The sequence below is a fragment of the Bombus huntii genome, chromosome 8, assembly GCF_024542735.1.
Source record: "Bombus huntii isolate Logan2020A chromosome 8, iyBomHunt1.1, whole genome shotgun sequence".
Taxonomy (NCBI): Eukaryota; Metazoa; Arthropoda; class Insecta; order Hymenoptera; family Apidae; genus Bombus; species Bombus huntii.
This window is the reverse complement of record NC_066245.1, coordinates 830,285-854,705: the sequence shown is the minus strand read 5'-3', so window position 1 is coordinate 854,705 and position 24,421 is coordinate 830,285. Positions and strand designations below refer to the sequence as shown.

Sequence of the window (24,421 nt, the reverse complement as noted above, 5' to 3'; positions counted from 1 at the left end):
AATTGCCACCTTTTACGCTGTCATGTTCTCCTGATACGAAATGACAAAAACAATTCAAAGTTTTGAATATGATATCACTTCCAAGAATAGGTGAAGTTGTGTTGCCTCCTTTGTTATCATGTTCTTCTGATACAAACTCGCAAAAGCGGTCGAAAAATTTTTCGAGGCACCAAAAATTTCAACCAAGAAATTTCTGGCATATGATGTTATTTCCAAGACTCCAAGAATCTCACAGTTCAGACTCACCGGGGTACCTAGTGATAGGCATGAAGCAGGGCTTTGTGATGCCTAAGATATATATGTATATCGTATGTCGGGTCGTCTATGTAAAAATCTTCGAGGATGAGGAGATGTGCGCCGATCGGCTATAGTTTCCGCGGAATTAGAGAAGACGCTACCGTGTGGATTTCTGATACACCGGTCGTATCAAGAGATTCCATCTTCTCTATGACAGGCGTTACGATACGAGTGTCTCCTATTACTCTGAGCGGTTCTACGATTCCCAGAGGATAGCGGTTTATGACAGCGGATTCGTATAGTTCGCGAACAAGTTTCTGCAATTCATGTTTACGACCAGCACGACGCGTCTTCGGCATCGAGTTGTTACTGAAATTGACTTAACAAAAAAGGGAGCTAACAAAGGCCCAGATTCATGACTAACGAATGGATTTCGTTCAAGTTACGAGCAGTGGTCCTCCCTGTAACTCAAATTTGAGAGTACACCGAATCTGTAATTTCGACTTGTCCCTATTTGCTTAATGCCAAAAAGAAATGGATTTAAGAAGTGAATAGAATGTTTAACTATTAGTAAGAACTTATATTTAAAACCTTCAGTATTGAAGAATATAAGACTGATACGATTATTATAAATCTTATATACTATGAAATATACTAATAATAGATTGTCCCAAAAGTTCTTTCGTTTTATAAGGAAATAATAGACGCACAACATTTTTTTGTTTATATTATTTTACTGAATTACGTATGATTCATTTTGTAGTGTGTATCACTACACGGTAACGCTAAGAATTGATAACGTAATGGAAATAGTAATGGAAGTACAAGAACCTATTTACTTCTATGTACCATTGATAAATCTCAATAAAATAGGTTTCTTCGTTAGTTGGTAAGATAGGGAATTTCTTTGCCCTGTAGTTGGCATGGCATACTTTTGAAGTTCGCTTCATTACTTACTTTACTTCACTATCTATGTATTATTTTATCACACTGCATATATATTTCAATTATTCTAATTTGTTATCAGCATAAATTTTTGCTAATAAACAGTTGGAGGTAAGAGTTCGGAGACGTGGCGAGCTCAGAGGAAAATTTTGTCTAAGTTTATTATAAAGTTTAGATTCGCGTTAAAATGTTGAAGTGTTTAAATAAATAAGTTAAATTCTGATAATATAAAAGTAAAGTATTTATTTGTTTAAAATAGGCAGCAATATCCTCAAAATAATTACTCAATGACCTCTTCAGAAGAAGAAATAACATTGCACAAAATGATGATATGCATAGTCGATAAAGTTGATTATATTATTAACATATAAAAAAGATAAATGTACTCATATATAAAAATTCTTAAACATTAATTTTGAATGAGCTGAGACTTAAGTCAAACACAGAATTTTAATCATTGGGTAATTATTCTATCAAATAGGTTATTTCAACAATATTGATTTTATCTACTGCACTTTATATTGGAGATATATCTAATATATTACATAATAAATTATATCTATTATATATGCTATAATATTATATACATTAAATTCTTGCGTGTAAATACATATTACATCTAAATAATTGTCAATGTAATCTGCAATTTTACACTTTTAATTGTATATTTTAATGATTTTTATATTGACATTAATAATAACATTATACCAAGATACTAGCAGTAAAATTGTTATGAAATTTATGAAAATTATTATAAAATTGAATGTATATACTTCTTTCTTAATATTGTGTAGTTCAAATCACAGATGAGTATACAGCGTCCTATTCTTAGTCAACGGTAAAACTTACGATCTATATATAAAATAAGAAGAACATAATTACAATAATGGTTTATCATAATAAATAAAATTATTAAATCATAATAAATTCAATAATCTCGCCTTTGTAAACTGCTGGAGCTTTGTTTCATTTAGAATGAAGTCATCGGCTTAACAACTTTAAAGGAATATGAGCTTATCGTATTGGTAATTCCAGATATTCCATCGTACATATATATCTCGTATATATATATATATATATATATATATATATATATATATTTAAAACGTTCTATATTATTCACATGCACAATCTATTAATAAATCATCTGTATTGACTTTAGATCTATGTGTAGATAGCGAAACGATCACAGTATTGTACGCGTGAGTAGTTAATAATATGCACCGAGATTAAGTGTGCAAGCCGTAGAGGCATTGCAAATGACCCTGATTGGTTACAGATCCTCGCGATCTCTGCCGCAGCGGGAGGGAGGGGGAGGGGGAGGCATTGTGATGGTCGAAAATGGTCGGAGGACCAGAAGGGATGGGAAGATTGCCGAAGGACGCTCCTTTCAGTCGAGAAACAAACGGTAGTGGGGAACTTGGATACACGTGTGACTTCCTTCCCCTTCTTTCTTTGACCTGCTCTATCTGTTTCTCTCCTTATAATCGCAACACATCGATATTTCTCTCTCACTTTCAAACATGTCTCTTTATACGCACTATTAGATTATTACCACGACCCTTGTTTCCCACCTTCCTGGAAGATACCGAGAGGCGTTTAAATGATTTTAATATTCTGTACTTACTACAACAAAATCGAAGAATTTTGAGTATTATCGTTAATAATTCCAGATATCTAATATATTTAAATCATGTATGTACCATACATTACACAAAATGTTCTTTCTTCGCATGTATGTCACGTATAATGTATTAAATATGAATGCACTTAACATGTAACATTTAAAAATATTATTTCTAATATGACACGGAGCATCATAAAGTGAAAGTGAGAGCATAAAGTAAAAAAATATATTGAACGGTCGAGTCAGGTGTGGCTGAAAAATTGTAAGCAGTATACAATGTATAATTAGAAGTAAATTTCCGTACCTTCTTTTTAGCCAGACGATGTCATAGAATTTCGGTCGTTTAAATAATATGTTAAAATTCTTATTGCGCAATATGCCGATGTTTTTAAGTCGTCATCTGTAAAATGAAAGAAAAAGAAAGATGGATAAAATGGAAGAGAGGTGGAGAAGAGCGAGAGAGAACTGTTATTTTAATTTCTACTATTCTTTTCATGACGTATGAGATTTTTCTCATGACCTATTGGTAGCGTCAGTCACGGAAAAATATGCCGTGACGCCGTTTGACTACATTAGACACGCGCCAAATACTTCAAAACGAACACGTGCGGTTTTAAATTCTATTGTAAGAATAATAGAACGCCTTAATATCGTTTCTAAGAATATCTAAGATATAAGATCTATCCTATTTTCGACGACAGATCTAAATGTAATTGTTGATAGAAAATAAATTGTGTATAATAAAATAAATTAACAAAACACGATAATTTTAAGAAAGGAACGTTCAATAATTTACTTTATCACAGTACAGAAAGCAATACAGTAAAGTATTATAATTTAACGACATCATAAATAACAACAATAGTTATCTTTACAGCAGTTTACTTCTTTCTTCTCTCTCTCTTTTTTTTTTTTTTCTTTTTTTCAAAGACAGCTGGACTACCTGGTACGGTTAGCTGAATATTAACGGTCATCATTTTCGAAATAACCGGAAAACGTACCGACAGCTGATTTCTCAATGTGGAAGGAATGACATCGCTACGATGATATGCGGTTCCACAAACCGATGCTTTTCATATGTCGTTAAAATTAGCGGATCTCTTTGATAAGATCGACATGGTGTTCATAATCGACGTGTCGTCAGAGAAACTTTAATTCTTTGATTACTCTGACATTTAGTATTCAATTTGGAAAATTTCCAACAAGATTTGTGAGAAATTGTGAAATCAAAAGGAATACTTATTGCAAACATATTGGAACCATACAAGTTCTTGTCCATAATATTGTACCTACTCAGTATTAAGTTATAGCTTCAATATTAGTTATATTCTTTTCCTCCCTCCCTTCCTCTACGTTTGAGAGCTTTTATTTCTATGTTATTTTAAATATTTCCAAAGATATTAGACAAATATATAGATGAATATCTTTGAGAAATTTGATTGTATTTTCTACATAATTTTTGAATGTTGGTGCCCTGTCTGGAAAAACATAATTTTATGAAATATCATTGAACGCGAATAACACAGACACACACTACGTGCACACTTTCAAACATTGAACTCACAAACTAAACATACACATGCACTCTCTACACGAGGTACAGGCCCGACTATGCACTTCTTTGTAATGTACCTTGAGTTATTCCAATACCGGCGGCTCACTTTTCATTTCAGGTGCGATAAAATGGTAAAAAACATCGTACATCAAGTTCTCTGAGGTCATTCTAAAAGGTTTGTAAATTGTTTTATGGAGGAATCTTAAATGAACTCGCGAGAAAATTTTTTAAATTCCATGCAATCGTTTGTATATGTAAAATTTTCAAAATAAATAATAGTCTGAGAAAATGAAGTCAGCGTCACGAAAGAGTAAACTTGAAGCTTTAGTTGTTTAAAATGAATCAAGCCATGTCATGTGATTTTTTTTTACAAAGTTACATCGATTTGGATATCGATAATTTTTCATCGAGAATTTAATGATCCCTTAATTTTGTACGCCAGTATAGTAAGAGTATTTACCATTAGAATATAATAACTTATAACAAATATTATACATGAACAAATATATACAGTGCACATAATAGTATAAATATTATACGTATGTAAAACAAACTAGAGCAACATTAACCCCTTAACTTACAACTACGGGCATAGCCCGCAGTACGATGATCGGGCCAAACGTAAATATTACGGGCATAGCCCGTAGTAGATGATCGGACCAAACGTAAATTCTTGAACGTAAATTGTAGATTAAGAGGTTAAGATATTAGCTATGTATTTCAAGTTGCTAATGAGTTCATGAATTTCAAGTTATTCTTTGTTTTAAGGACATCTTGATATGCAGAATAGATAAAATTGTGGAACTTGTAATCGAATGTCCACCTTTTTTCAAGATGGATATTTCCAAAGGCAAGTTTATTATTTTTCAATATGAAAATTAATTTCAATATTAAAATTATAATTTTTCATTTCTGGGAAAATCTGCTTCATAAATCTGCGGGTTAAAAAAACATGTCCGAATTTTATTTAGGGGTCAATGCCCTTTCAGTCTGGGAAAGCGCTCTAGAGCCAAGGGCTCGTGTTTTGACACCTCACAGGCGCGTGAAGCGGCGAAATTCTATGAAGCACGCGCGTCCTGCTTTGCTTTCCCGCGGAACCTTTCGGAAGATCCAATTCGAAGTGGGGATGCACGTGCCGTGGCTTTTGTTATCGAGATTGTCGTAATGTCGAAACTCAAGGCGCGTGCAAGAAAATCGTGCATTTGCGCACGCGCGACCGTGTTGCTTGCAACCATGAGGGGGGATAACATGGCGGTACTCGATCGCCGTTAGTCGATGTACGGACACCGGTAGATTTGGATCGTTTTTTCAAATTATTTAGAATGAAAAGTGGTTGTGACTGAAAAATCCACAAACAGCCCGTGCCATTGTCGTTTGCCCGCTATGAAACGATTTAATACTCGTTGTTTCGATTGGAAAATACGAACGATTCGTGTGTGCCGATCATAAAGACTTATTGCACGCGCTAAGTGACGTTTATGAGAGTTTGCTCTGACACCGGTCAGAAACGCGGTTTGAGAGTCTGCTGCCGAGTAAGTTCAATCGTCACGTTACGAAAGTGATTTTATAACTGAACCGTTTAAACAGCTTCGATACTCAGGTGATTGACAAGAGAAACAAAACGCTGAATCTTGTCGTCCATTTGAATTTGTTTTGAAATCATTGGAACCGCATCGTAACGATATCCTGTAAAATCGGTGAGTTATCACATGATATAAAATATTTATGTAGTTCTATATCTACACGTATAATTGTATCTATATATAATTGTACCTCTCACTTGGTAAGTAAGCATTGCACGTTTCGATGAAACATTTCGGTTATCACTGTTTATTCTTTAATTCATTCGACCTATCATGTGATTAAAATGAAAAAACTTTAAAGTTTCTGAAGCAAAATTTTACATATAACCTACATTTTAAACTTTAATACAATACAATTAGTATGTGCCGTATGCAGTTGTCAATAAAGAATCGTCAAATTGTCGATTGATCAGTACGATCAAGTTTACTATATTTTCTATCATATTTTATTATTTATTCGAATTATAACTTGTTAAACAAATGGATATACTATAATATCCTTTAAATGCAATTTATCTTTCTATAAGATATTAAGGAAAATAATACAGTGGGTAATATGTTGACGTAAGTTTCGTCATGCGGTAGCATTTATAATGTGAAATAAATAATATATTCATTGTATCGACAGAACTAGTACAGTTCTATAGCCGAATAAAATTTCATATAGTAACTATAGTACGTTGATGTCGCCACGTGCGATCTACTTAAGTCAGTTTCCTGTTGTAAATAATAATTCTTGACACAGCGATTATTTGTTCATAAATTCAGAACTTTTAAATGATAACTCTTTGCAAACGCATCATATTTAGTTTATTGTGTAAACTCTGTAAATATTTGGCGCCTTTGATGTATAAGAATAAGTTCCAGTGGCGGTGTTGGAACTTATTAATCTATTTAAGATGGTTATTTCATATATCTTAATGCTAATTATTAATGTAGCTATTTAATATAACTTCTTTTTCCAAATATTCCGACTTAACAGGTATCTTTCAAATAATCGATATTAATTATATTTTCAAAAATTCTTGTAATCTCAACGTTTTCAGTTTCGAATTTCTAAGAAATTGTAAATTTCAATTCCGCTTTTGCTGTTCGAATTACGGTAAAGAGTATTGAAAAATCACTGTTAATCCAGGAATGTTTCAAGAATGGGCAAACACGCATTATCGAACAGTCGTATGTTTCTATCAGACTAGCCACTCGGTCACTCTTTAATTGCGCAATTGATCAGCGAAGCATACGATTCTGCTCTAAACTTAAACCCGCGTCGTGTTGTCTCGATCTCCTGTCGGATCCAAGGTGTCCTGAAAAGCGAAGCAGCCCACGCTTCATCTTACTTGAGTACTTATTTTAGCCTCGAACTTGTAAAACGTACGCCGATATACGTGATCACACGTGGACGACATTTACACATGAAGTATAACGAGGGCTAGAAAAGTACTTATGGGAAGGTCAGCGAGAATTTCAATTTCCGCGTTCAATTCTTTTTTTATAGCAACGTCGTGTATCATACACTTACAAACGATCGCGCATTTGCTCGATTTTTGACACGAGTTTAACAGGTCTCTGATATATATTAAAAAGGCGGATTGATGGAAGTTTTAAGACTTACCTAGGGCAAATTCAACGAATTTTTAATGTTGGGTAATGTTTCAGCTTGAGAATATTCGAAAAATTAAAATTAAAGTTAAAATTTCGTGAGTTTATTGGTTGAGAATGTAGCATTCAAATAAATCGAGTTCAATTGAGGACGTTTGTGTAAATTGATTGTGTTTGTGTAAACTTACTTTTACTAGGTATTTGTTATATATTTAATACGTTATTTAGTGCATTTGAATTTTTATACGAAATTATTCGTTATTTTTTAACATTCCCTCGATGAAAGTTCTTATATAAATCGAATATGTACTTATTTATTTGAATATTAAATGAACGTTCACTATATACCTTAATTACTTGAAAATTCTTGACACGTGCAATTAGGCTGGCGGCGTTCTTAATAACCAAGAGGAGTCTGCTAATGCATCGGAACGGGTTATGCAGTATTACTTGCGCCAGAACACGTGTAACTCGTATGACAATCGGTTGAAGCTTGCAGATTTTAAATCACGTCGTTGATCGTGTTACGTGTTGTTTCGTCATAGGTCAATTTATCGATTCAGAACGTGCGTTACGTTTTGAAGGATTCTGAGACTTGTTCTGGCAGGATAATATTAATAAATTGATAAATGACAAATTGTACGTTACGGACTTTTGTAGCATAAATTGTTTCTACAATTTCATTAATAATTTATAACTTGCGACTAATAATATTCGTTTGATCGTGTAAGAAGTATTTGAATGTTTACGAATGTAAGCTAATTGACCAATTCGTCTAAGACTAATGAAATAGAGCTGAAAAAAAGGAATTTTGCATACATGCACAATTATACGTCGATTATTAGATCATCAGTGTTACATAATAACGACATGTTCCTATAGACTATAGACTATAGACTGTTATTTTATAATCCTTATATAAGATGAAGATATTTATATTCTGCTGTATCGTTTTTTTTTTAACGATAATAGCGAAATTCCTTTGTTTCTCTTTCATTCTTTTTATCTACTTTTCCTTCTTTTATTACGATGTTAAAATTGTAACGCGTCTATCGAGCATTGATATTAATACCCATTATCGTTGTGTTAAATCATCGGCTGGCATTGAGTCACTTGCTTTGGAGACACGTGTACGTTATACTGTTAATTTCCTGGTATAGTATCACGAAGTAAATCGTCACGTCAGAGACAGTTTAAACAAGGCAATTGTAATTGAAGCTAATCCTCGATTTTGTTAGGTATATGTATTGAGAAAATCAAGGTTTTCCGACAGTTGTGCCATTTAATTTTATAAAATGCACGAGTCACTAATTTAACGAAAATGCATTTACACATTTTCTGATTTAAAATTGGCTTGCATGCACACTTATAAGTTTTATAATATTTTGCTTTTGCTCTTGGTATTGTTATTCAAATTTAAATAATATTTATGATCCTATTTTGTTATTTTGATAATATCGTTTTCTTAACATTTTGATTTATATTATTTTTATTCTTAAACGTAGTACAAAGTATATATTCAGTGGTATATATAAATGGCATTTGGTATATGGTACAAATATAAAAAATATAACAAATCATATTTAATGGAAAGAATCGGCAAACTTATCTTTCTATGTGAACTGCGGTTATATACATATACAGAATCCGGCCGAATAACATGTAAAAGCGGGCTCCACGTGATTCCTTGTGGAAATATAAGAAAAGAATATGCAATAATATGAATAAAAGTAAAGAATATGAATAAAATTTTTTATTCTTGGCTTAGTTTTCGAGAAAATCAAATTTGAAAGTTTAGCTAGTATACATGGCTAATTTCGGACAGGACAGAATTAAATAATCGACAGGAGGTTACTTACGTGTGAGAACAAGTAAGTCGAAAATGTAGAATAATATTTCTTCACAAGATTTTTTATTTCCGAGAAAAATAAATTTGAAAATTTATCATAAGAATCTACTAGACCGATTCTTTAATAAATATGTTCAAACTCTATTTGCCTGAAAATGAACTTTTAAGCAGAAAAATTTTATTCTGAATTTTCGACCTATTTTCACACGTAGAATAACTTTTTGCCGATTATTTAGTCCCGACATTAGCCATGCTTAAGTATGCTTGATGAATTTTCAAACTCAATTTTCTCGGGAACTAAGCCGAGAATGAACAAACTTCATCCTGTATCTTTTTCCTATTTTTTCATAAGGAATCACGTTGCGTCCGCTTTTACATGTTAATCTGCCAGATCATGCATATAAACTTTACGTACCCTGACCGATTCAGTAAGTAACCTATTTGTAATATCAATGAATTACATTCATTGAAACGTTAAATAGCATTAACTTAAATTCAGAAGAATTGAGAAGCGAATAAGGCGAGAATGTCTCCTCGTTTTCCCGATTTTCGTAGAGCTGATGACGATACAGGAACTATCATACTGCAGTGTACTTACTCCAGCCGTGCACACCCACGTGATGTGACGTGTGATCGCAATTGTAGCGAACGTGAGGCAACGTAACCGCTCAGTGGATATCTCACGCAAAGCAGAAGCAGTTCTTTCGCTTTAATTTCGTTAAGTGGTTTAAACACGTAACAATCGTGCTTTCGTATTTTATATTACGTGTACCGTCTTGTTAACGGAAATTCGGTCACGTTTAATTTGCGTATTCGTTTTTCTTCTTCTTCTGATTATTTCTATGTTATGATTCGAACAATAAATATTTCAAATTCTTTAACACGGTCTTATATTACAAGATTGTACTTAATGTTTTGCGATCCAAGTCGCATTTCTTCGAGTCAATGTATTATCCTAATTATTCTATTCTTCTTCAAGTACGATCTAACATTTCATCAGAATTCCATTTACCATTGTTACGTGTTTCATGAGAAAGATATATCCATAGTATCCTAATACATAAAACATAGATACTATTTGCAATGCAGATGCATTGATGATATACATATATATGTTATTTTATTATTGTAGGAACGGAGCGATACTGATATGGTATAATCTCCTGATGCATTGATCTTGACAATATTTTAATACAAAGTGCATTTTTGTCACATGACATTATTATTGAATGATTAATATTGTAATGATATCGCCAATTCTTTTACAGTATGTATCTCTATCTGTATACGATTATTTAATTCTTTGACAGTGCTAATGGTGGTACCAACGAAATATTCGAAATTACCTGTAAGACGCTATAGCTTGTACTTGAAAGAACTGAACTGTAAAAACTATACAGAAGGCACAGTTAGTTCAGATCGTTGGTAAAATATTCCGGTATAATTCTTATGAATAGTACGCATCGCACATACAAACATATACAATACAGAAAGTGAGGATATTATTTTCTATTGTAACCATGTTAAATGAACGTAAGTGTATCTGATAATCAATTTGCATGAAGAGGAATGTTTGAAAAGAGAAACATAAATATCTATTTATCTTCATAAATATTTTACATATATGCATCAAATCAAGATGCATCTCAAGTATTATAAAATTCAACACAAATATTCTAAAAGAAGCATCTCGTAAGTGAATCGTAAGGTTCTTTCAAAGAATTTTATTTTGTGGATTATGAATGAGTACTCAAGTGGTACTTCTTAGAAATACGGTTTAAGTAACGGCTAAGAACTCAAACAAAGTAACAATGCAGTCTTTTTAAACGAATCAGGATTTTCGTTTCTTTTCTTTATGTTTAAAGTGGCATATTATATGGAAAATCTTATCGTGCCTCGTTACTACGTGAAAACTTCTCATTCGAAAATTCTATCTTCACCAGGCCCCGTTTACGATTTTCAAAAAGTTTCTTTTAAGGGGGTATTCTAATCTAGAGGTATGAATTTCGGGCGGTTTTTGAAGCTCTGTACAAACGAAACAAAAAATATTTTTATCATTTGTTTATTGATACTTTAAGATTACATAAAAAATTAACTGAAAAAACTCAAAATTCACAAAGTTATGAACTGGCAAAGTGGGGGGTCCAAAAAAAAGGGTGTCCTAGCGTGCATGATTTCAACCCTTCTGGTCATCTGAAGCAAAAAAGTCGAACGGATTCTTAATTAATATAGATGCGGCTATAGCATGAATCTTGGAAAAGTCAGAAAAATATTTTTTCACAAAATAGCGGCCGTTTGAAACAAATTTTCCTTTTTGGCATGTTCCTTTGGCAATTCCAAATTTTTTAAAAATAGTAAAATTAAAAATTTTGATCTGAGCGTGGTTCAGGCGATAGAGGAACGTATAAAGAACGTTCACACCAAATTTCAAATAAATCGGTTCATTAGAACTTGAGATATCGTGCACGCCAACTCGAAAAAAGTAGTTTCGAGAAAAACGCGTTTAAAGTTTTCAGACAAGTTTACTCGGACAACGTCTACCGTGTACTGTTCATTTGTTCCTGTCGGACCAGAGCAGATGCCGCGTCACAAAAATGGCTGTAACTCATAAAATAATTGGAATTTTGAAAAATCCTTAGGGGCATATTCTTGAATGTTTAAACTTTGGAAATATGAAAAAAAAAATTTTTCGATTTTTTTTCAAATTTTTAAACTAGAATACCTCCTTAAAATGTTATCTAAGAATAAACGAAAACAAAAGATTGTGATCGGCGTCGTGGAATGCTATCCTACATGTTCACGCACCTGTTTCACCCATGTTATCGAACAACGGAATTCTATTCTGTGCCCGAACGCGCACATGGATAAGAATGTAATTTCTTTCATTCATGTTAGCACGAATACACGTGTAACCAGCGTAACAGCAGACTGGCATTCTCAAAAATCGTATTATCATCGCTATATCTGTATTATCTGCCATGACTTTTATTCGCACGTGTTCTTTAAAGTAATACATATTTTTCTATGAACGGTGTTACAGATAAGTAAGTGTTTCTTTTGTTTGCACTGGTCTAGTGAAAAGAACGAGGAATTTTCTTGTTTAAATAAAATGACATATATGTACATATATATCTTTTTTCTCTTCATAATTTTAATGATAGATTGTCGATATTACGTGGTGGATTAATCCGCGTCTTTTCCATATCTTGAAGTTGCTCTTAATGAAAATTAAAAGATTTGATAAAGCTTCTGTTTATTCGAGTAATTACTTTGTCATATAAAGAGAAGTTAATAACTCTTGTGGACAGAGATAATATTTACTCAAAAAGATAGATTATTTGAGATTGATTTTTCAAAAGAAAAATAAAGTAAATCATAAAATTATTTAAGAAAGAAAGAAATATTTGACTGTAGAAAATGTTGGACGTTTTAAAAATTAATCAACGAATAAGGTAAACTATTTGTCTTGAATTTTCTAATTTCACACAGCTTCATAGGAACTTTAAATACTTGCTGCGATCAAAGTGTGCATTATGCATCAGTGCTTTTTACCATGCTCGTATTCCCTCCACCTTCCCGCCCCCCCCCCTTCCATTGGGAACCAAAAGTAAGGATCAAAAGGGATGGACGAAGCTGCGTGCAAAAATAGTTACGACGATAGAACAGTAGTAAGTGGGTGGCCAAAGGAAAGGGGAAAACGAGAGAAGCAAGATCGTTGATTGCAGACTGCAATGTTCTCCTTTAACGTAGTGATGGGAATGAGCTAATTGAAATATACTACAAAAATATCTCAACAAGATATCCAATGATTTAAAAATGCTAAATTATGCGAATCTAGAACTATTCCTGTTACCTTTTCATTTTTATGGAAGCTATAACGAAATGAAAATTAACAACTAAACGCAGCGTTACGATTTACTTTGCAATTCTTTGAATCTTCAGCTTTGTGATTAATTTTGTAAACTGTTAGATCTTTAATTTCAGCTATATTACTTTTGTGATAAACAGCAAGACTTTGAAATATTCGGTTCCAATTTTCCTGCTATTGTCTTTCTTTGGTTAGATGAATGTTAGCTTCTTTACTATGATTCGGTCTATCATCAGAGAGCATATCTCGTGGCTATCAAGATTAGCAGTAAGCACTAGCTTGTTCGTTTACTCGTAGTGAAAGACAGTCGAAGGTAGCCGTCGCTACTCGAGGAAAACGTTGCCAGACGGCAGAGTCGGTACCTCCTGGGGGGAAACAAGGGGACATCGTACGCATCCCCCACCGGTACATCACCAAAAAGCACTGCGTGAGGACGCACAAGCGAGGTCGTCGAACCCAACAGCGGTAGCCACGTGTATCCACGGGAATATCCCGTCCTTTTACCGCGAAGGGTGCGTGTAGTGTGAGTGTGAGAGACACGATCGTCAGCCAGCACGGGTTACGGGGTGGGGATGGTATATACCCATTGGCGAGACACCAAGATGTTCGATGGTGGGGGAAAAGCTGCACGTGGCTGTACTTGAGTGTGGAAGTAGAAGTCACAGAATGCAGCGACCTGCAATTCGCTAATCTTTCACATTTAATGGATCGATATTTTGCTAACGGTGCAGTTTGAAAACTGCAAATCCTATGATATTATTTTCTCTGACAAATAATCGAAAAGAATATATCACAAGAAATAATTAACAGAGTAATTGAAAAAACAAATCATCCCATAGATAGATTAATAAAATTAATCAAATTTTTGTAATGTTTCTCTCGATTTTGTTTTATTTCGCATAACTGATAATCATATCCATTTGAATGACTGCATACATACATACTTACTTATTTGCTAGCTACGTTAAGCGCGTTTAATGATAATGCCTGAATTAAAGCACACGGATCCGATTATTTGCGTCATATTTACTAAACTCCCTTTTATCTCGGTCCAATGTGTGTACCGTGATTGCAGAGTGTTTTATCTGGACTGAATTTTCGCTTCCTGTAAAGGGAAATAAATCGAAATTAAAATTACGCCGCTTGAAATCTTGTCAATGACGCAGGAAATTACAATCTTTCTCTTTTAATAAATGATAAATTTTCTTTCCTCTTATCGATTTTCATCGCAATTTGCTGAATGACTCTTTTTTTTTTTTTAGGGATGATATCAAAGGCGGTTACGTTGATAATTTCAAGAAACGGAGCGCGTGTAGTTTTTTAGTCCAAAATTTATCTCGTTCTTCTTTTTATAATTTATGATTTGTTAGGTTATCAATATTCTTGAAAGATTTATAGATACGGCTATTTTTGAATCTCATAGTTTGACCTTCAAAATTAAGATTATGACAAATGTCAAATATTATAATACGCTTTTTTACGAATTGTATTCGTAGTCGTGATATTACTGTAAATGTCGACGAAAGATGAATTTGACATCCTGGCCGTTTCAAATTAGGCTCTCAATTAAAATTCTGTATGCAGATTGTCAGCCTCGGTAACACGGTCATTTATAGAGTGATAAATTTCGAATGTATCTCATGCAAGATCTCGTACAGCTCGTGAAACGGTAATAAACAATCGATAATGCTGTCACACGGGCAATCTAGTCATTCTTATGAGTTTCTGATACCGACAGCTTGTGCATGCCTGAATGGAATACTTAATAAGATCATTTTTCCTCGAGCGTTCGACACGTGGCACGTAAAACGAACTCCATGCGTGTCGCGAAATCTCGCAAGGGATTTTTTTTAAATGTCGACTCAATGAATTAATCGGAAGAACGTTAATAGAATTTTATTTTGCGCAATAACCTCTGATTTAGTATAAAATATTATTTATACTTTATCTGTTTTTTTTTTTTTTTTTAGAATTATTTTATCGTCAAGCTATTCTGCTTTATCAAAACAGTGAGTTAATGAATGTGCCTATCCTGCGCAATCGTTAATATAATACTTCCGGTTGTTAAAATTCCTAACCCAACCTTTTTCCTTCTACTCTCTCAATTCTTTCGATATTTGAATCGTGTTTACTTTTTATTCCATTTGAAGATGCAAGTTACTGACTACAGCTTAATTATACACTGTTATATACATACACATTTCTTTATCTTTGTTTTGAAATAGACATAATACAATGTTCCAAAGGAAGATGAACGATTCGTGTAATCTTCAGAGGTTGTACATATTGTTCATAAATATTTGTTGAATATTGCATCTAAGAACTATTACGCTATGACTAATAATCATCACATTCTAAATAATATTTTATTCAGTGTCATATAATAATTAATTTCATCATAAAATAGCAGATTCCGTTCCAGAAATAAAAATATAGTTATGATTTATTTCTCACTACATGTGAGAATGGGCGTACATGCTGTTATGCGAACAATATTTTTACTCCTCAACGTTCAACGCTGACACGTGCCGACGCGGTTTTCTTCCTTTCCCTTTTGCTTCTTTTTGGTCTTTTTTTAAAATAATAGGGTGAAAAAAATCGAAATAGTTTTTCACGAAGGTTGCATTGCACGTGTAACTCTTGGAAAGGCCGTGAATGGCCGCAACGATAAATATAACTATGCCTCTGAACTGTAAGTTCAGCACGTGTATCGGTGAAATTTTTATATAGGTAGGCGCAATACCTATGGAACCTTTCGACGCCCCTTTTAAGATCCAGTTTCAGTCAACCGGAAAGAAAAATTCACGAAAACGTGATCGATTCGCAACTTTCGGACAGATTTCCCTTACATTACTGCAAACTTCGCTCTCCGTGTCGAAATATATTGTTTCAGAACTCACATTTTTTATTTTATGCTTTATCTGCAAATTTTTAGTACGTGATTATATCGTTGAAGTTTCATTGAAGAATGTGAGGTAATCATTTAACACCGAAATTTTGCTTGCTTATGAGAAAAAACTGCCAGTTGATTACAACTTCTTATTTTAATTTAAAAAACAAGGAGCAGTAAAATAATACATTTATAGAAAATATGAATGTAACTTTCAAGCCGCGTACTTTTATTACATGTTTATTACTAATTTCATGCATACTCATGTATGAATGTTTAAAAATTGTCATGCAACTTTTTAGTCAACGCGGTTCATTTGGTACCTTCATTTTTAATTCGTGTTCTTCCTTTTTACATTATTATGCATTTACATTCATTCGTTTATCCTGTTATCGCCACTACGAGAGTGAATCGAAACGCGTTTCCAAACGTGATAAATTGGATCTTCCTTTAAAAGAGGATTTCTAGAAGCGCACGTGCAACGCTAGTATAAATTTTTAACGATGTCCTAGAAATTCAGCGCATCACGTTGACTCACGATAAATTCTTGGAAAATTGCCGTAGAGTTCGAATATGACACGTGGCCGTAGTGTGCACTGTGCACAGCCGTAAATATAGCGGATATCGACGAAACGAGATACACGTGTGCCTTTCTTCGTCGAAGGCCTTGCACTTCTCCCTAGCTTCGCACTCGTGATTCTCACGTAGTTGCATCATATTATCAAACAATTTTATTTTCCCTATCTAACTTTTATCTCGGAACATGGAGGAACATTACAGGAACGTGCTGGTTATTGCGAGTATCAAAAATGTGTTACCATCACCTGGCTATAGTTCCACCATTGTCACATTTTCATGGATGAATCGAATAATTTTTCGATTTTGATAATTTTATATTTGAAAGACGAACGTCGGAAATAGGACACAAACTTTAGAATATAGAAATAATAAAAAATGTAAAATATAAAATATTAAAATAACAGTTACAGTTATTCCCAAAAACCAATTTCGTTCTTCGCGAATAATCGATCGAATAAATAAGTAACGTAACGTTTAAAAAATATAGACATACATACAGAAACATAGAAAGTAAGAACTTAACTTCCAAGTTACGTGGTTACTGCTATGTAGGATTAAATGAGAAATTGTTATGCGGAAATCGGGGACGCAAAGCGAAAGGCGGTAGATGAACCAAAAATTTAGCACGCGTACCCTTATTGAAGGCCATCCAGTTTCCTCGCTGTTTTACTCTCTCCTCTTCTCCTTCTCTCCTTCTCTTTTTGTCCACGATGCAACCCCTCTGCAATAATCCGATTGTAGAGCTCCCAGTTGACCTTCATTCGTACGGGAAGTTGCCATTGACGAATGTCTGTATTGTAATGCCAGCACTTTGCTTTTGCCCGCGTGTTGGTTGTTGGGTGCGAATCCACGAACGCTCAGATACGATACCTACGATATGTCACAGCTGTTCCCCTCGTGAAATATCGTGGGCATATTCGTCACGAGTCAAAATTACCGTTACCATTTAATGGAAAAGATCATACTGCTATACTCGTGCTCATCGAATTCGATGGACTTTCGCGGAGGACACAGAAATGTCGGACGATCACCGGAAGGATTTTTTACATTTTCACGGCTAAATATTTAGACTTAAAGGATAACTTACGTCCGTTCTCTTAAGTCTAGAAGTGAGAATATAATATAATATAATAACTGATAATTTACGTAATTTGCTAAATTATACAATCAACTGCGATGATTAGAGTGTTCAAAGTTTTACAGATTTATATGAAATTTTTTAAAACAGCGTAATTATACATATATTATCTAAACTTCATTTTGAAGTAACTTTCAAATTAAGTAGATAAGTATATGTGGTGACGGTAAAAATGAGCATATTATGAATATTTTATCCTCCTTATACCTATGAGTATATGAGAAGATATATATATGCGCTATATACGTTATACGTATATGCATGCACATGTATATGTTTATTCATTCATTCATTTATTTATGATATATCACGAGAATTGTAGCCGCAATTGGATTATGCATGTTTCTTGAAGCGATTATCAGTATTGTTTCATAGTCGTACGTGGTGCGACGAAATCTGAGGTCAAAGTAGTCGGGGTAACCGGTCGAGGGGAGACGAGAAGTCATGCCGAGGCTCTATAGCTTTAGTTCGGTGCAGGCACGTGCACCGACGTTCACAGTAATCGGGTCATCGCCTGCATCGATCGCGTCGTCAACCGGTACGAGCGAACACGTGTAATTCATAGCCAAATCATACTACACACGTTAGTTTCCTCAGTGAATCCGGTGATTCTGCATTCTTCCTTGTTCTTACCTTCAAACTATACCAAGATCTGTCGTTTTTAAAAATGCATTTCAAATTATTCCTGATAATGATAACGTATCTGTTAAAGAATTAAGTAGAATTTTCTCGGCGGCTTTTTCGCGTACGTCTAAAAAGCAAATGACAAAGCAAAATACCTTGCAATCGTTAATGCATTAAATGTAATTAGAAATTCATTCGATTAATTAAGCCAATACTAATAACGTTAATACGTGTAACTCGGTGATTCACATGTTCGTATCTTTATCGCATTTAGTTGTCTTTATTTTAAATCGTTTCACGTACTTTTACACGTGCGAACATTGTAAAGTACTTGCTTTACATCGAGCATTACGCAGGTGCGCACGTGCCTTCTGAGGTCAAGGTGCAACACACCGACCTGGCTGGTATTAATAGACGTCTGTAACAAGTGAAAGTCTTCTTGGTCCTTCGTTTATAAATAATTCCCTGATCGCAAAGTGAGACGATGTTTCCGCGCCAATGACAGACCTGGTATTAAATTATTCCTCATTAATCTTATAACGAGACGAGGATGTGATTTTTAAGCCTAGCGGCTAAGGCTATTACTTTTTATTTAAGCATATTTTATCATACTTTTCGTCTCTTACGGTGCTGCAACTTGAAAATTGAATATGTTGTCGCTCAGTTTTATGCAATCGAAACTGTTTTTACTAATAATAGCTTTTTAAAATTTATACTGATAAACTACTGAAAACATTTTGTACAATGCAACTCAAGCATACTTATCGCAGATGAATCATAATTCAAACATTAGTACTATTGTATTGTAACTTTTTAACAAATCTGTCATACGAGTCACATGGATCAGTCATCGATGAAAAAGAGTACTTTCGCGGAACAAAGTGCATCATCGATGCGTATGTGGGTCATCGATCGTTCTCCGTTCGTTAAATTACGCAGATGACTAGTAGTAGGTATCATTATATATCGCTGACAGAGCAATTATCACAATCAATAGACTGTAACGTATTTAACGTACGTAGTAAGAAACGTAACAAAAATTATATAACAAAACGTAGTTTTGCGAGAACGTGGATGTTTTCATGAATGGTTCAATTGCGACGAACATTCGTAAAAATTGTTCCATCGGCTTAGAAGACAGACAAAGTTAAATGAAAATTTTCAGACAATATTTCCGTATTTTTGTAACACATACATATACGTATGTACATATGTATAATATATATATTCACGAGTATAGCAATAGAAATTGCAATTATAATACAATCGATTTTATAAAGAATGTTATCAAAGATGACAAATCATCGGAACCCGAGAATATACTTTTATAATTTTATTCTCTCTCTCTCTTGAAATATGTACTCTATTTCTAGTTTTGTTTTATTTCTTCTGATTTCAGATCTTTCATTATAAAATGGCTCCGACTGTTTACTTGTCGGAACTACCAGTTGTAAGAACATCGACAATTCCATGCTCGCGACGAAGACAAAGGGTACGTAACGGGGCTGTAGCAAAGCAGCAGAGACTAGAATTCAGACGATTGGAAACGAACGAGCCTTCTCGTGACGATACATCTTTAACGCCACCGGAAAGTCCTCTATGGGATCCAGAGAGTCCCAGTGTCTCTTGTGCCCCGATCATTGTCGCTTCTTCCTCTGCGAACGTTTCGGCTAGAGTTCCAGCGGATATAAAGGAACATTGGAAGGTGTTCCTAGCGAGACGGAAAGGTGTGCCTTTTAGTGTAATTGACGGTAAATGGACAATATAGAAAAAGAGTAGCTTTTGCAGTGAAAGTTTTATTAAAAAGTGAAGTGATCTTTTATTTGCATCATTCTTTCGGCGAGTAATAATCGCTTGAATAATAATTTTAAATATTTCTAATATTTCCCAAAGGAACTGCAAGTAACGATTTATCTATATCGAATATGAATTTACTCATCCGATAGAAATTGTAGAAAGGAGAATTTTTATTTAATTTTGGGATCATTGAGAAAGAAATTTGTGAATTGCGGAAATTATTATATATCGTTAAGTGTAGAAAATTTGTTCAAAATACAAGCTACTCTAAAATATATTATCATAAATCGCAGGTCTTTTAGATATCGTTGTACGTACGATGGCTTTGATTCGACGAAACAACATCCTTCAAGAAAGAGTGAATGCTTTGCGTGCAGAGACTCGAGATTTCATTCATTCGGTGTTGAATAATCCCGAAAACAAATGCATACAACAGAGATTGGACGCGATAGACTGCAAGGAAGCGGATGTGTCCTCGTCGACAGAGGAAACCATAGCAAGACCGTCCCTTCCGCCTACGCCGGACTCGACGAATTCTTCGTCGAATGATATCACATCGACCTGTGATGGCAGCGAAAGCACTTCTGAACGATTCTCCAACGACGAATCATAATATTTGAGAATCGTGCGCAAACGAAAGATAAAAGTTCGAAGCGAAACCAAACGGAATGAGATGTTGATCGGTTACTTGATTTGAGTAGCCTGAGTCGCTTTGTCGGTACACATAATATAGCAATCGAACGATTAATACGATCGCTTCTTGATCGAACAAGATGAGAAATGAAGGTTTTACTGATGATGATACGAATTAAGTTGAATCGATGAATTTCTTAAAGTTTGTTTTTTTAATCGGTTTGCATATAAGATGATCGATATCTAATTTATATTGAATTTATGTTATCTTTGTATTTTAGACATGTTAAGCATTTAAAGATTGATCCACACGAGGATTATAATTTTCATTCATTTTATCTTATACATTTCAATTATCAAAAATTCTATCGACCGATAAAGACTACCTATATTGTAGATTAGAATTCAAAAAGTAAAACTTAAAAATACAAATGATTCATTAACGAAGGAGAGATTACATAAAATTGTACGTAATGTATATAATAACGAACTCAAAAGAAATCGTTCTGTTAAACAAAGATCGAGTTCTCCAAGATTATTTTTTTTCTTTTTTCTTTTTCTTTTTTTTTCTCCTTCAAAAAATTACATTTCTAATTCGTAAACTCTCATTTCTCGTTTTACGAAGTAGTCGTAGAAAAATCTACATTATCAATGAAAGATACGCAGTTCCTTATTATCGACCGTTCTTTTACCTCTTATTAGTTGCACTTTAAGAAAAAGACGATTTAATTATTCGACACAAGGTAAAATACAAAAAATGCAATATTTTCAATATTAAGAAAAAAGAAAAAATCTCAGCCACACTTTTGATACAAAAGTTAGTTAAAAAAATTTACATGTCGACGAAGTAACTCAGAGAAATCGTGAAATGATATAATGTTACAAAATCGATGTAACATGTAACGTAGAATTATTACAATTACTTGATATACATGATTAGATACTTACTAACATTTTCAATGCTACATTCGAAAAAGGGCGTTGCGGTATATAAGTAAAATTGCAGGACTACTTCACGTTTTAATTTTAGTATTCAAGTTTTATGCGTAAAGCTTTTCTAGACAAACTTGCGTTAGAACTAGAATAAATTAGAATTAAAGAAATGAGAAAAGCAAATGAAAATGCCCTGCAAATTTGGTGGCTGTGAAATTTGTATTCGCGTCTGTAATTCTGCCTTTTTCTCTCGTTTTCCTGTGCAACAATTTCGCGATTAATTAAATTAGAAATTGCTCGTCTTTCTCGAACAAAATCGCGGCATTGTCTCAAAAAGATCGTGCGACCGTTAACGGAAATGTCCACATTCAATCGACGAATATACTTTTAAGAAATCTACGATCGTATCGTATAGAATTAAGTGATAAAAGATTTTTAATCTAGACAGTGCAGATTTTCTAAACTCGTTTCATATCACACTAAATTTGTTTCATTGGTCGACCTATGTTCCACTTACATACTTACATACTTAATTGATACTGCGCCAAAAAGGTGTTTGCAGATTAAGTGTATCGTAAGATAAACGCCCACTTTTTACTCATTTCAACTACTATCATACGAACAATGTCGTTGTTCGAAATGTAAAAACTTATTGCGATAAATATTAATTTAAAAAAAATAATCAAAAAATATTCACAGTATTTCTAAGAAGAGAAATATTTCTTCTTTTAAACTTCGTTTATGTTGATAATATAACAAGCACAAGTTAGAAACATATAATATACATTGATCTGCTTGATGTTAAATACCTGTAATCTTTTCCCCATGCAAAAAAAATTAGCAGTGTCAATACGCATAGTATCCATTAACGTACCTTCTTAAGAGAGGTTTGTCTAATAGTTTTCAAGTAACGTACCTCTTCGTTTATCGATTATATACATGTATATATACATATATATGCATATGTTATATGTACATATATTTTGACATATTTCATAAGAGTCGAACTTAAAAGCAATGTTAATTGTACTGATTCGTTAAAATCAAGTTGTGATCGTCTACTAATCATAGTATTTTGAAAATGTGGTTCATGTGAAATCTCATACCAAGTCCTTCCGACTTGGGTTTCTTGTTTTAGCGTCCATATTATCATGAGCATTTTTCTGGCATCATATTTTTCGAAAGGGGGGAGAGATTTACTTATAATTCTTCTACGGAAATCTACTAATTAGTCATAATAATTTCAATTCAGGCTCTTCTCATCTTCACCTTCAATAACTTTAAATTTTCACACTGTCAGACTGCATATATCACGAAGAATCCGATTTAATTGTTCTTCCAACGGTATATAAACAGAAACGAACAAAAAAATCGCGATTTTCCCAAAGTACGAAAAATTACATTTACGCGAAAGACGTTTACTAATTGAAATAAAGGTAAACCTTTAACGTAGAATCATGCGGAAAGCTATATGTACTAATAACAAACTTGTACATTTATTTCGAAATTAGTACATTTTTTAAAAGAAATATTTTCTAGCTTAATTGAAATGATCGAATCAGAAATTATTCGAAGACCGAATTAGGGTTACAACTCACGTTTTCGCTCGGTACATTGCACCGTATGCATTAACACGTATCTCGCAATGTTTCCAACTTTTAACCTATATAGATTGTCTCCTTGTATGGGATCGATGAAAATCTAACGCTAAAAAATGATAAAATGATGCAACATATCGTATCGATGAAACGAAAGTCCCTATAAGATGTGTATCAGTATTGAAAATAATACGCAAAACGAAAAAATGGAAACAAGTTTTAACACCGATGATTCAATGACAGATCCAATCGACAAAAAAGTGACACAATTATCAACTTTTTTGCATTTCAATATTAGATTGCATTTCGATTAGAACATTCGTGAAAAGAAAGAAGATCTTATCCGAATAGTCTAGCAGTTTTCATTTAAACCGAATATCGACCACCGTTTAAACGTATCTATTAAATCACAAAAATCGTGCCTAAAAAGTATAGGAATCACGTATGCTGTTCTCCAGTTGCTAAAGCAATATACCTAGTTGTAATTTATTCTGCTTAAGCTTTATTCTAATTGTTACATACGAATTAGGTCGTGTCGCGTTTTTTGCGAAAACGTTCAATATAATTGTATATCTTTATAAAGGTAAATTATAATACGATAGAGAATAGTGTAGATTATAAATTATGTGCTCAACAATAGTAATTTGATGATTATCAACAGAGGCGTAGCATTAGACAGTACTAGGTCAATCAGTAAGAAATTGCTCATTGTTTTAACTTTAAATTTCGTAAATGCGACCAACCACTCAAATGAAAAAGCAATTCCTTGAATATCAAACGTAAAATATATACATATGTATACGGTATATCCTGTTTAACTGGAAACGCTCAAATATTTGAAAAATATGAGTGATACGAAAAAATGTTTCAGACTGAAGTTGTATGGTATCGAGAGTAAGATATTGTGCTTTTATCTATTCGACCTTGAAACATCCTGTAAAAGTGATATTAAAATTTTTAGATGGA

The 24,421-nt window shown here is 33.5% G+C and overlaps 1 protein-coding gene and 2 long non-coding RNA genes across 8 annotated transcripts; 2 read left to right on the top strand and 1 right to left on the bottom strand.

Moving 5' to 3' along the window:
- The first annotated feature begins 3 nt into the window (after positions 1-3).
- Positions 4-3,733, top strand: LOC126868918 (uncharacterized). Its single transcript, XR_007690772.1, has 2 exons — positions 4-2,877; positions 3,125-3,733. It is a non-coding gene; the product is annotated as an uncharacterized LOC126868918 (long non-coding RNA).
- Positions 1,406-8,844, bottom strand: LOC126868914 (uncharacterized). 3 transcript variants are annotated; one of them, XR_007690768.1, is made up of 5 exons: positions 7,895-8,842; positions 4,442-4,532; positions 4,103-4,287; positions 3,753-3,977; positions 1,406-3,209 (listed from the first exon to the last, which is right to left on the bottom strand). It is a non-coding gene; the product is annotated as an uncharacterized LOC126868914 (long non-coding RNA). The 3 variants fall into 3 exon arrangements; XR_007690767.1 differs by having other exon boundaries at positions 3,753-4,287; positions 7,895-8,844; XR_007690769.1 differs by lacking the exon at positions 3,753-3,977 and having other exon boundaries at positions 7,895-8,840.
- On the top strand, positions 5,582-24,421 carry LOC126868909 (uncharacterized). 4 transcript variants are annotated; one of them, XM_050624890.1, is made up of 3 exons: positions 5,582-6,061; positions 19,894-20,221; positions 20,585-24,421. In XM_050624890.1, exons 2-3 carry the CDS (start codon positions 19,909-19,911, stop codon positions 20,902-20,904), a joined length of 633 nt encoding a protein of 210 aa, XP_050480847.1. In that variant the 5' UTR covers positions 5,582-6,061; positions 19,894-19,908; the 3' UTR covers positions 20,905-24,421. The 4 variants fall into 4 exon arrangements, with proteins under 4 accessions (XP_050480847.1, XP_050480850.1, XP_050480848.1 ...); XM_050624893.1 differs by lacking the exon at positions 5,582-6,061 and adding an exon at positions 7,221-7,398; XM_050624891.1 differs by lacking the exon at positions 5,582-6,061 and adding an exon at positions 10,073-10,662.